This window comes from Nelumbo lutea, chromosome 8, assembly GCF_056320005.1.
Source record: "Nelumbo lutea isolate HS-2025 chromosome 8, American lotus-T2T, whole genome shotgun sequence".
NCBI classification, from domain to species: domain Eukaryota; kingdom Viridiplantae; phylum Streptophyta; class Magnoliopsida; order Proteales; family Nelumbonaceae; genus Nelumbo; species Nelumbo lutea.
In genome coordinates, this window is record NC_142691.1 from 1,011,437 (window position 1) to 1,025,663 (window position 14,227).

Genomic DNA, 14,227 nt, shown 5'->3' on the forward strand with positions numbered 1-14,227 from the left:
CTGTAATGTGGAAGGAGGATTTTGGAGGGGTCAAAGTTCAGGACGAGATTGAAGACGGAGAAAGAATGAGAGAGGATGGTGTGGGAGGGGAAAAGAAAAGAAAGGAAAAACGATAGGTTAAATAGGTTTTAAGAGAAAAAAAACAAAAAATAAAGAAAATAAAAAAAAAGTTTAATGGGGTATTTTGATAATTTAATGCATTCTGTCATCTAACTTAATGGTCAAGGGGAGTCTTTGTCTCATGGTCATAGTACAGGGGTCTTTGTAATTATCCTAAATTTATATTGAACAAATAAACTTAATTAGATTTAAAAACATGAGTCAGAATTAAGTATACAAACCAACTGTAATGAAATCCAATCGTATCAATACATTAGTTTTCATGGGATTTGCTCCAACATCCCACTGAGCATTGGTAATTTCGTAATGGAGATGTTCCTATATGCCAAATATGCATTAAGGAATTTGTGTTTAAAATTTAGAGAATTTCCCATTAGTACCCTGTATTTTGTGCCTGTCACTTCAGTCTCTGAACTTTTAAATGCAACAATTTAGAACCTGCCATTAATTAGCAGTTAACTTGCAGTTAAATGATATTTGAAAAGGACACAAATCCTTCAACTGTCATTTAATTTTTTTTTTATCAACCATCTAAATGTTAATAAAAAATTAAGTCACAAATCACTGTTTCCATTCAAGAATGTTGGGGTTATATTTGAGTGGACATTCTAGTAACTCCAACTTTTTTGAATAAAAACAAGGATTTGGGATTGAAAGTATTAATTTTTTTGTAATAGTTGATAAAAAAAATTAAATGACATTCAAAGGGCATTTGTCTTTTTAAAATGTCACTTAACAGCTGATTATCAGCTGGTTAATGATAGATACTGGATCATCACATTTTAAAAATTCAGGTAATTAATTATCACATTTTAAAGTTAGACCAAAAGTGACACTAAACCCAAAGTGCAAGCTAATAGTCGGAATTTTCCAAAAAATTAAATGCTAGAAGCCAATAATAATAACAATAAGCAATATATTAAACAAAAAAAAAAAGGTTTTAGTGAGTGACGTTTTACGCATACAAAAAATTCAGCATGTACTTGTCTGTATCCATCTATGGACTATCTGTCCGTTCATTTTTGCCAAGAAAAACTAAAACCCAGCAAGGGACAATGCATCAAATAATCTGTGCATGACAAGCCTGCCAAATTTCACCCTTCGGAAACATCCGTTAAAAAACAGTTTTAAGGGTGTCTGTTGTGATAATTTCTAGCGTGTCAATTCTCCTTTGTGGTCTATATGCAAGGGTATTTGCACACACGAAATGGAAAACCTGATTGGAATAATGAACGCACGCGACTGTTGTAATTTGTAACGTGCCAATTCTCATATGCATCGGTATTTGCACACATTAAATGAAAAACCTGATTAACACAATTAATGTAAGTGCACGACCAACCTGATTGACACAATTAATACAATACCACCATTGCATTAATACAATACCACAATTAATGCAAATGATGATTGCACAATACCACACATTATAAATTTATCATGGCAAAATGACATTCCAAATTCTTGAAAGAAACTTTCGAAGACAACATATAACCCTCGGTAATCTCCACAAATCCAGCCATGAGACCTTTTACATCACCAAAAATAAAAATAAAACAAAAAAACAAAAACGAATAGATTCACCTAAAAATTCAAAAGATTTCGCCAACTACCCATCACAAGCTACATTCTATCAAAATTAAGTTCATTCCCTCCACAGCAGAGAATGAAAACGATTGTAAAACATCAATAAATTTTCATGGCAAATCAGATAAAGGTAAGTTCCTAACTAAGGCGTTCGTAAAACTGTAGATCTCAAGCTTCCCAACCCGAAGGAGGAGCCATAACAACATCTATTCCGGTTCCTGCCATTGTCGGTGGTGCAGCTGCTGTATCCCATCCATCGCCTGATAATGGAACTATGGTACAGAATAAAAAAGAACAATGTCACACACTGGTACAACTAATGAAATGGCAGAGAATCCTATAAAAGATCAGTTCGTTGGACTCATAAGAGGAAAATATTAGTCAGGTAGACTATCTACTGTGCATACTATTGCAGACAAATGTGGAAAGATGTTGGATCTCTCATTCAAGGTTTAAAATGTTGATATGATGCACCCCGTTGGCCATCAATGTGGCAAAAAATGGGAGTTAGGTTTTTTGTGATCAAAGGAAATTGGGGTTTGAATATTTTAATTTTTAAACATTAAAAGATGATTTAACAAGATACCTGCCTAAAGGTCAAGTCAAAGAAAACCAAAACATGATTATCTATCCAATGGTTAATTAGGATTTAGGGATAAAATGAGCAATCCAGATAACACAAACTACGCAATTTTCCTTCCCTACTGGCAGAGATCATCAAATTTCCAATACCAAAGTTCCAAACTCTGCTCGGGATCTTAAAATTTATCTCGCATATTTCACAATTTAAATCATTAAGAAACGATAAAATGAAATGTGAGAATTAATACTAACCTGGAGCTCCAGTCCATTCAACACTTGTAGCAGGAACACCAGTTGCTGCAGCCATTTCTGGAGCCCACTGGCCTTCTGTTATTTGACCAGCCCATTGATCACCTGGAAGGGCGAGTGTAGCAGATGAATATTCTTGTACCCCATAATCTGGGGCAGCAACAACATCTTCTTCTTCTTGTTCCTTGGCCTCCTCGGGCTCTCTGTAGAAAAATAGATCCACCTGCACATAAAACACATTATGAAAAATTTGGAGACACCATAGCATCATGGCTTTCAATATTTCATCTATGAAAATTGAATAGGCAGATGAACAGAAAAACTTCCCAGTTGAACTGTAAGAACAAAATGCCATCTTATTGCTAATAATTTTTCATTGTGTTTTTATCATTCTAATAATTTTCATTGTTGACCAAAAGAAATGACAACTATCATAGCATTCTCATACAACAAATACAAGGATGGAGCTAAGACTTGCTTCCAAGTATTTAAAAGCCCTTTTCAAAATTTTGCAGAACATTAGAAATTATTCTTACCATGACATCCCATTTCTGTCCAGGAAGAATAGTCCCACGCATTTGCAGAACCATCCTAGCCAACAACCAGAACAGACAACCAATGCTGTGTTTTCCCTTGTTATTAGCTGGAATTCCAATGTCAACATATCGCATTGGTGAATCAGTGTCACAAAAGGCAATTGTTGGAATGTTACCAAGGGCAGCTTCCTTAATTGGCTGCAGATAGATAAGGGAGAATTATAAGACAATATTTGGCTACAAAGAGAAGGAACAAATCAAATATACTACAGAATAACTATCTAGATTATACTCTTGGTAAATGAGGTTTTACCTGGTGATCTGTTCTGGGATCGGTGAGGATCAAGAGACGAGGCTCACTAAATGATGTCTGCATTTGGTTAGTAAATGTTCCAGGAGTATGTCTCCCTGCAATTGGATGTGCTCCTGTGTATTGAGCAAACTTTAACACTGCCCTTTGACCATAAGGCCTTGCAGACTGAACAATAATATCTTGTGGATTTTCAATTGCAACTATAACTCGGGCTGCCAACTGTAACTTCTCCCACGTTTTCCCAAGGTTAATAATGAAAATACCTGAGCATTAGGCCAGAATAAATTATGCAGAAAAGGTTTAGTAGTTGAGCAAATTAATGGAACAAATTCATGCTACTGCAATTGCCATGAAAATATGGCATGTCTATGTGTGAAAAACACAAATAAATTGCAACGAAAACATAACAAACTGATTATTTCCCTGCAGTCATGTTCAGCATTCAGGATTTTGGTCTGCTACATCGATCATGCACATTCATACAAGATCCAATTGACTCCAATACATATTAGCATATATATGGAGAACCAAATACATAAACGCACGAGAAAACTTGCTGTACCTATCTCATCAAATTGAACTAGATCGCAAGCATAGGTGAGACTGTATTATGGGTTTTTTTTCTTGGGGGGGTAAGGAAACTGCATTGTACATGAGAAACCAATTCTTAATTCACTTCCTTTTTCCATTCCATCAAACTTAGTAGACCAGTGATCGTGAGGACTCATAAACCACACATGACTCTTATGCTTTAGACTATTAATAGGTTTTGAAAAGGAAAAGGGAATAAAAGAATGGAAGTGAAACAAAAACAGCGTAACAAGAAACAGAAACAAATACAAATAACAACAGAAATATGGCCAGAAACAAATAATGACAGTGGAAAATAAAAATGAGAATATAAAGGAGATCATACCATCGGTTCTTCTCTTGAAAACATAACGCTCCATCTGAAAGTCGCAGTTCTTTGTCCCGAGATGGACGTCCGCGGCCAACATCATCTGGATGTCAGCCTCCTTCTGCGACAATCCCCTTGTAGCATTTGCCATGGTTTCAGATCAGACAAGTTCTCTCTCTCTCTCTCTCTCTCTCTCTGGAAAATCTACCTCGCCTTTATTAGGGTTTTCTCCGGTTTTAGTTGAAGAAACCCTTGCTCTCTCAAGAATGAAGTGGCGCCGCAGAGCCAGAAAGGAAATCGGCGACTTCACTTCGCCCCTATTAAGGGAAGGGTTCGTGATATCGTGGTCCTCTTTAGGTCTTATACTCCTTAAACTACGACCGTTGGATTGACACCTTTTATAAAATGTGGAACTGATAAGATGTACTGAATCTCCACCGTTATTGTAGTATCCACAGTAAAATAAGACAAAAGATTCTCAATCACTGGTGCTTGTACATGTGAAAATCCGTACCCAACAGTTTCAAATGTTTGGTTTGATTTTCATAGAAAAAAATATATATAAGAGAGGAACAGAAGGTTGAGTTGACAAACTTTATAAAATTTCTCACTATTCCACTCTAAATTTCAAACACATCCTAAACCCGAGAACTGCACGGATGGACATCCTTATCAACTTTGGGGGCTTGAGAAAAAAAAGGAAACTTTGGGGGCTTAGCATCAATACCCAAAATACAGGGTGATTGATAATCTGCAATTTATCAAAAATGTGGTAAATAAACCCTAATGGGGTATGTGAAGACAAAAGCCTTTGCTAAATTTTGATTGCATTGAGCTGCTTTCAAGAAACTACAAAAATTACTATGCATTTGTGAGTGTTTTTAGGACATGGATAGATGTAAATCGGGTTGTTTTGGGCCGCGCAAAGTATGGGCCGTGTTGTATCAGTTCATGGGTCATTTCAGGTTTTCTTGGGATAATTTGGGGTTGGCTCGGTATGGCCCACAGCTTGAACTTGCATAGACCTGTGCCATGGGTTGGGCTGGTCCATGGGCCGAGCCTTGGACTAGATCGGATTGTGGACCAGGTGAAGCTATGAGAGGCCTATTTAAAAAAATTAAAAAAAAAGTTAAAATTTTTATTTTATAGATATTTTTATGTATACAATAATTAAATAAAATAGTATAATATAATTACATGACCCACGTATTATCATGCCAGGGCGGCCCCATTTACAACTCTCACATGATATGATGTTTTGAGTTGGGATCCATATGGAAATATCTGAGTTGGTGAAAATCCAAAAAGTCAATATGGGCGTTTCAAATGCCAGAATCATGACTTCTTAAAGCTAATTTAAATAGCTTATTTGGAACACCAAGGATCAACCAAAGTGATTCAATTAACACAGTTCGCCCCAAAATGTAAAAGCCATCTCAACTGGTGCCTTAGTTTCAATGGAAAGTTGATTACATGACTAAACAAAAGTATAATGGGGCTTTCCAGGTTTTTGAGTGAAAGGTGAATGTTGAGGAAACAAAACAAAAAAAAAAAAAAGGTTCTTAAAATAAACCCAACTGAATGGGCCTTAGAAACGAAGGGATACCATGTGACCATTTCAACTACTCCATCACCAATTCAATTTCGATGCAGGCCACATTAAGTGGTTGTTTGGGAGTGTTTATAATATATGTATTTTGAAAACTATGTGGCAGGCCAGTACAAGGGCAGAAATGTAATAAGCATTTTTTTTTAAAAAGTGCTTGAAAAAACTTGAGCTTATTCAAAACGTGCTTATTTCCTGAAAAAAAAAATAAATACATATTTTGGCTTATTTCCCAGACACATATATAAGTGCTAAGCACTTTTTCCAAGTAAGTACTTAAAAACAAACTGTCCCAATAAGAAACTCACAACTTCCTTAATAACTTATTTACTAAAAGACTGAATAAGTCCTCCTGTTCATTTCATTATTAACCAAACACAGCGTTTAGAAAATGAGTGTTTGTTTTGAAGTACTTATTCAAATAAATAGTGGTGTTTTCTCAAACCATTTATATTTATTTTAAGTACTTATTTGTGTTGCAGTTTTTTGTAAGCTATTTATCCTATAAATACTTATATTTATGGAAATGACAATTATGGCCCTAAATAGGAGACATTCAAGATTCAAAAATAGATTAATAAAGAGTTAGAAAATTAGTAAAATAAATGATTTAAAGCTGACTATTATAGTAGAAGCCACCGGCTAGGGCCGATTGGGTGCTAGATATAAAAAACCAAACCAAAGCAGGGCAAACATGATATATAGAAAGGGATAGATGTAATAGAATATCAGAGGGAAAAAAAAAAAAAAAAAGAAAAAAGAAAGTTAAACAGTGGGGTTTCACAAACATGATCATGGGATTCCACGATAGTCACCACTGTTACAAGTTAGCATTCATGGAGAGAAAACGATAGTATTTTATTGACTTTTTGAAGATGGGACAGTCCTCAGAAAATAAGTGTTTTTTACAAGTTTTTATTTTCACTTATTGTGTGGTCCTAACACTTAAAGTGCTTATTTACCAAACATGAATAATAATTACTTATTCAAATAAATATTTATTTAGGTCTGCCTCTATTTTCAAAAGGATGATAAAAACCCTATCATTTTTTCTCCATTAAAGGTTAATTTGCAGCAATGACGACTGTTGTGGAATCTAATATCATGTTCATGAAAAACTCTATTTTTTGGCAAAATTCTTAAACAACCACTATGGTCTAATTAATTTATTATCTATACCCCTACTGTTTACATATAATTTTTTTTTAACTCAATTTTACCCTTTGTCACTCTCCCTCTCCCTTCTTTTTTTCCACTTCTATCGTCTTCTTCCAGCAAATCAAACTGGTTCTTCCCCTTAGTTCTCTCTCCCCTGTTTCAACACCACCGCTCGTTGGAGCAACGGACCCTCCACCTTCGGCCCTCTCACTCCCTACTTCAGCACGAACTCCCTCTTAGAGGTTGTAGTAGCGAACGACATACCACATCTCAGATCCCACCTAAGATCCAACAAGCCTGCAAAGCCACTTGGTTTGTAGACAGTTGCACAACCACTATAGCTCAGTCATCGTTCCAGACACCTGTTGCCAGGTCGCCGCTCTTCCCAACGGAAAAAGGGTATTTTGGGATCATAAAGTGCTCTCTCTCTATCTATCTATCTCTCTCCTCTTCCCCTTCGTTCTCTCTCCCTTATGTACTCCCTACGAGAGCCAGAAGCATCGAGATTGGAATACCTTCGGCCAATACCTAAAGAACCACATGCATCCACTATCGCTCTCCAGGTGCAGCGGCTGAGGTATCTCGATCAATTAGGGAAGACCAAAGTCCACACCCAAATGTGCCCCTTCTTTGGCCACCCGAATCCCCTTGCACTGTGTCCATGCCCACACCGTCATGCTTGGGGAATCCTAAATGCTCTCATCGACGTCTCCGAGCTGCCTTTGAGGAGCACGGTGGAAAGCTGGAAGCCAATCCATTTGGTGCCTAAGCAGTGAGGTTCGTGAGTTGCAGGAGCACGGTGGAAAGCTGGAAGCCAATCCATTTGGTGCCTAATAGAAGAAGCGGAAGCGCCCATAACAGAGGAGAAGAAAAAGTCAGTTTTGTGTTGTGATGTTGATGCCCAGTTCTGATTCTCTCTCAGATTTGAGTATCTTTCACATTTGGAGATTCCAAAGTTTTGGAACTGCTCGGAGATTTCCAATTTCTATCCGCCGATCTTGGGAAGCTTCTCTCTGCAACGGGGCCCTTCTTGGCCTTCTTCTTCTCCGTTGCCCTTTTCCTCTCACTGTCATACACCAATCATGCAGAAGTTGCAGCGACAAACGTCAAATTGAACTTAAGGGCAAAATGGGCATTTTAGCCCCTCCGTCAATATTTAACGACAATTGGTAATTTTTTGGAACAGTAAGAGTAGTCTTAGACAATGGTTAAATAAGAAGGGTATACTTAGTGCGAAAACATAAAAATAGTTTAAAAAATTTGTCCCTTTTTATTTTTATATTTTCTCTATTCTCACTATTTCTCCCATACCTTTTTTTCCTATCTTCCGTTGATCATTTGGGTTCTAACGCTCTATTTTGCAGCTTTTGCTTTGATTCTTCAGATCTAGCAACCAATCAACCCTAGCCTTCTACAGTCCTACTATAATAGTGAGTTTTGAATAATTTATTTACTATTTTCTATCTCTTTATTCATATTCTTTTTTTTTATCAATTTATTTATATACTTTTTGAATCTTGAATGTTTTCCAAGTAGAAGTTAGGGCTATAATTATTATTTCTGCAAATATAATATTTTATGGGATAAACAATTTATCAAACACTACAACACAAGTAACTACTTAAAATCAATAATAAGTGATTTTAGAAAAGGCCTCTCAAACACTAATAAGTATTTATTTCTAACACACTTATTTTCCAAACATAGCCTATGACTCCTCTGTATAGGTGTAAATCGGGTTGTGCCGCCTGTGTCGGGCACAACATAATTGTATGAGCAATGTTGGGCTTGGGGTTTCAGGTCCGTAGGCCGGGCCGGCATGCTCATATATATTTGTATATATTTATATATAATAGATAGTATATTATAAATTATAATTATATAATAATATATAGTATATAATATATTAATAAAATAAACAATTATTTTCAATTTTATTATATTATTTTATTGAATTATTGTATACATCAAAATTCATATAAAATAAAAATTTTAAGATTTTTTCAATTTTATTTAAATAAATAGCTTTGGCCCAATCCACAGTCTGGCCTAAAAGGCTCAGCCCATGAACCAGCCTGGCCCGTAGCACGGCATGGCACAAGCCTGTGTGGACTCGGGCCGTGGGTCGTGCCATGCCAGCCCAGTGAGGCCCGTTTTATAGCTCTACGCCTCTACAAACCCCTAAATAAATAGAAAAAAGAAAAGATAATCTCTGCTAACTTATAATGTTATGCCTTGTTGAAGTTACAAATTGGCATTGTTTTAAGTATTTACTTTCTAAACCATTTTTACCAGCCTTTTCTTATTAATAATTGATGGTGCGCAATCCAGCCGGTCCTAGCTGTCGACGACCTTGCCTCTGATTGGAGCAACGGGAAGCCTGAAACGAAGAAGATGAGGGAACTCCGGAGGGAACTCGGTGAGATTGCTTTGAAGCTCAAGTTAGTATTCTGATGAACTTACAATTTATCTATAATTTTTTAGGACTTTAGCATGGATTTTTATGCCGGTTTTATTAATTTTTGCCTTAATTTAGCTTAATGCTAAGAATAAGTTCATGGATAATTAATCCAAGAAAAGTAAGGAAAAAGGCAAGAAAATAAGGTTCAAAAAGACCAATTTCAGTCCAGCTCGGTCGTGGAAGCAAGAGAGAGCACTTCGGCCCAAGAAGAGCAAGTGAATTCCTTGAGAAAACCCAAGAAAATAAAGCCTAGCTATGAGTAGAATTCGGCCCAGCAAGGAAGGTCCATTATCAGCCCAAAAGAGCAGCTCAATGTATAGCTATCATGTGCTAAGAGAGAGCCTAAGTGCAGCCCAAATAGCAGCCATTAGGAGGCTTTCAAGAGAGCTCTAGAAAGTTCAAGAAAGGGGTGTAATACACCCCATTCTAGAGGCTTCAAGAAGGGGCAAGAGCCCCCTTGAAAAACTATATAAGGAGGCCTCTAGGAGGGGGGAGAGGTGTTCAATTGCTTGAGAGGAAGGCTCTCCCACTCTTAGAGGTTCAAGACAAGGAAGTTCAAGACAAGCAAGCTAGAAGAGAAGGTGAGTTCGAATTGAGGGTTTGTGATTCAAAGATCTTTTGTAATAAATCAATTGTAGTTCATTCTCTTTTGATTCGAATTCAGTTTCTTTGTTATATTTTCTTTATTCTTTCTCCTTTTTTTCCAGTCTTCCTTGATGTAATTTAGCTTGTAAAATTTCAGTTCAGCAATCTAATTTTTTTTTATTCATTCAAATGGTCATGAATTGTACTTGAAGTTTCTTGAATAAGGGTGTTATTGTAGATTAATTCGGTCAACTAACCTTCAAAACTCATATCTGAATTCTCAGATCTGAGATTGCAAGATCTGAATTGCTTGAAAGAGAATTCAGATATGCAATTTTCAGATTGGCCGAATTAATCTACAGCTTGGAATTCCTAGAGTGCTTGAGAGAGACTCTAGGAATTCAGATCTACTATTCAAGAACTGAATTGAGTGCAAGGTTAGAGATAACTTGCACAATTCAGTTGGTGATCAATTCAGATTTGAATTGATGCCTTAGAAGTGTTTGAAGAAATGCATGCATGGGGATTAGATTCTTGCTAGAGATAGAAGAACCGTCACTCATGCATAGGATGAACATGCGCTTGAGAGAGGCTGTTCATGACCTTGGGGTTTCACCAAACCAAGGCTCAATCATGATTTATTCGAATGATCCAAATTGATAGATTGATGAATTCTGAGATTGACATTTACTGTTTACTCTTCTAACCTGATTTAAAGGCAATTGGGCCAATGATTTAGATAGATTTTAATTTAGGATTTTTTTAGCTTTCATTAAAGTTTTGATTTATTTGTTGATCAGATAAGAAGTGCTCAATTTAGTATTGGTAATTGTTTCCTAAATCCTCGTGGGAACGATACTTCACTCACTACTTTATTACTTGAACGGCTAGTGCACTTGCTAGTGTCACAATGAGCCACACATCATATTCTCTCAAAGGCAAGATAAAACCAGATGGTGCAAAGTTTGCATACCTTGTTGTTGGGGGTAGGGGGCCTTTTATAACCACTTCGCACACTCGCTTCGAGGCCTCTATCAGGTCGGGTATGATTACTTCTGTGTTTCTGCCAATTCGGGTGTCATCCTTTCTGCTGGGACAGAACCGCCACTGCTCCTTGTCGGAGTCATCTCTGTAACTGGAGATGGTGGTGGCAGGTGGCCGTTTGAAATGCGATTGTCAAGCGTCAGATCCCAAGTCAGTCAGGTGCACCACCCCTGGATACGAACTTCCTCGGTGTCAAGCATGGTACGATTGTTCAGTTTGGCGTCTTGGAGGTGAAGTGCTGGAGTGGTGAGCGCGAGTTGGTCTTGAGTTCGGAGGTGTGTTCCGAACTGTCATAGGGCAGGCCAGTTCGGAGAGGTGTGTCCCGAACTGCCATAGGGCAGGCCAGTTCGGGTTATTGCCCTTCGGGTTTGGCTCAAGGCCTAAGGGAGAGTTCAGGCTCCCAGTAGAGAGTTCGAACTGCTGGTAGGGAGTTTGGACCACTGGTTCCTCCCTTTGGTGCTCGTGCCTTGGGCGTGCTGTTGTGCCGAGCTGTTGCCTTTGCCACGTGTTGCGTAATTACGAGGTCGGGCGAAATCTTCCTTCATCAGTTGCCCCCCACTCCTCATGCTAAGGGTCTTGCCCTGGCACGGGGAATTCGTGAGGTGTCAGGTAGATTTGTCCCGTACTTCAAATCTTGATAGTGCGAGGTGCGTTGTCAAGGTTCTTTGGGTTTCTCGAGCGTCCAAAAGGTGGGAGACCCACCTACCTGCTTACAAATATTGACAGATGTGGCGGTGCGCGCTTATTTCAAATTTCAAAAAGGCGTGCCACTGGGAGACGTGACAACGGGTCTTTTTCGATTTTGAAGAAACACGTCACTGCCGTTTGAAAGGCGAGGAGACATGCGCTGTGTTAGACAGTTTTGTATGCCCTTAGCTTCAATCAAAATGATATACTTTATAAGTTTATTGTAAATGAATAAAAGTGCATATTTGATTCATGTTCCCTTGGGTCGGTCTGGGGAGACCTATCCTGACAAGGCTGACACTGTGGTGCCACCAAATCGGTTGGGGTGGCTTGTCTCAGATATCGGGGTGAGATCCTAGGCACATACAGTGTAGGATTAATTGAATCTTTGAACTGGCCCAGATTTCTAGTATTGCCCTGAACCTTGGAGATTGATGGGTAAAACTAGAAATTTACACCCGACCCCTAGACTCGATTATAATACTACACTAGGTGTCGGATTGGGTTCTCTTTGATGTACCAATCAGTGAGATCCTTAGCGGGGGTCAAAACCTGGGTATGTTGGGACAGTCTAAGTATTCATCTCAGTGGGTGATCATAGTGATAGGATCAGCCCCTTTGTCGAACAAAGGTAATGATCGGGGATGCACTCTCACTGATGAAAACCAAGACAGCCGGCAACCGATTTCAATCGTTGAAATTTGTTTTTGCAAAATATATTTTATATGAGATACAAAAGTATATATGTTATGGTTTCGAAATGATTTGCAAACGGTTTTAATTCCCGAGATCCATATAAGCAGAGAGTGCAACACTGTTCTTTACAGCCGAGGGAGAGGTCCTCTCTTGTCGGGGCAGTGTATGATCATTATGGGCTGAGAGGTTAAGTGTAAGACCATTGAGGATAATACCTGATGAGCTAATCTTGCATCTGCCCACAGTCCCTGGGTGTTACAAGGTGGCTTGGCCCAGGGACCACTTAGGGTAAGTGTTGGGCCCATAGAGCCCATCTGATGGGTTTCAGAGGGTGCACTGTCCATAATAGTGTATTCGGCCAGGCCTTGTAACAAAGGCTGGGCTGAACCCATGTGGCTGATGTGTAAATCAATGTTTGGGTCCCACGCCATACAAGGAAGCCCAACTGGGCAGTAGTTTGGAAGGATAATTGAATACATAACCTTAAATGGGCCTTAAGCCCATTTCGAACTGGGCTAATTTGATTAGTCACTTAAGGGGCGAATTCTGAGATGGATCAGCTGATAGGATTGGGCCCAGACCCTATCCACTTAGAGAGTCCAAGATCTAGAAACCTCCTAATTAGATTAGGAGATGACTGATCTAATCTGCAGATAAGATAAGGGTTATCCCTTATCACTTAAAGGGACTTCTAATCCAAATATGCTTTGGGTTAGCAACTCCTAATGGGATTAGGAGCTGATCCCTTTAAGTCTATAAAAGGAAGAGGGGGTGGCAGATTTTAGACATGCAATGCAATCCACAGATCCTTGTCTTCAGAGTTGAGATTACTAGAAGAGAGAATTCTGCACCCTGCAAATACTCTCTTGCCGCCTCCTTCCTGCAGCCGCCGCCTCCAGCAGTTCGATCTCCAATTCTTGGGAGAAATCAAGATTTGATCTTGATACCAATCTTTTGGAGAAAAGATTGGTGGGAGTTGTATTCACAAGCCGTCCAGTTGATTCTTGCGAATGGTCAAGTTCTTTTGGAAGAACACTGCTGATTCTGCTCCACCCTACACTGCGCCATCTTTAGTGGGAGTAGATTTTGGATCCTTCCTTGGGCGTGAACACCTCCATTGGGAGATACTACCTCTCTGTATCAGGTATTATCCCTCCCTAGTCCTTTTGGTTTAGATCTGGTTCAGTTTATGGTTCAAGAATGATCCTTGAAAATATGATTTTCTAAATAGGGAATTCGATTCCGAGTTGAAGGGAGAGAAAAAAATTTTGAAATTAACCCCCTTATTCCGCAATTTTTGGGCGTCGATGAGATGGATTTCCTATCCCTTCACGCTGGTCATTCTGTCAATTTCAGAAAGACGTGTATTGTCGTCTTGTCAGTTTCAGAAAGATGTGCGCCGGCGTTTCGTCAGTTTCAGAAAGACGTGCGCCAATCACGTCTCGGTCTCAGGGGACATGCGGTTAGCGTGAATGCGGGCCGTCGGATTGGCTCTGATCTGCACTGTTGGTTCTCAGTTACTATGGGTATAAATAGTAGGGGACCCTAGTCGCTTTGTCACTTTTGCGTTTTGCTTCTTGAGCTCGCGCCCAAGTTTCAGCTCGCGTCCAGGCTTTTAGTTCGCGTTTAAGGTTTTTTGCTTGTTCCGGTTTCCGAAGTCTTGTTCAAACCTTTTTTCAAGTGAGTACTTTCCTAGAATCCACCT

The 14,227-nt window shown here is 38.8% G+C and overlaps 1 protein-coding gene and 1 long non-coding RNA gene across 2 annotated transcripts; one reads left to right on the forward strand and one right to left on the reverse strand.

Moving 5' to 3' along the window:
• Positions 1-1,530: 1,530 nt before the first annotated feature.
• Positions 1,531-4,855, reverse strand: LOC148842079 (small ribosomal subunit protein uS2-like). The gene is made up of 5 exons (XM_088957043.1): positions 4,304-4,855; positions 3,388-3,650; positions 3,075-3,272; positions 2,542-2,761; positions 1,531-1,979 (listed from the first exon to the last, which is right to left on the reverse strand). The coding sequence occupies exons 1-5, from the start codon at positions 4,434-4,436 to the stop codon at positions 1,876-1,878; spliced, it is 918 nt and encodes a 305-aa protein (XP_088813169.1). The 5' UTR covers positions 4,437-4,855; the 3' UTR covers positions 1,531-1,875.
• A 3,239-nt stretch (positions 4,856-8,094) lies between these two features.
• Positions 8,095-9,504, forward strand: LOC148842080 (uncharacterized). The gene is made up of 3 exons (XR_016103062.1): positions 8,095-8,218; positions 8,414-8,479; positions 9,381-9,504. It is a non-coding gene; the product is annotated as an uncharacterized LOC148842080 (long non-coding RNA).
• The last annotated feature ends 4,723 nt before the right edge of the window (positions 9,505-14,227 follow it).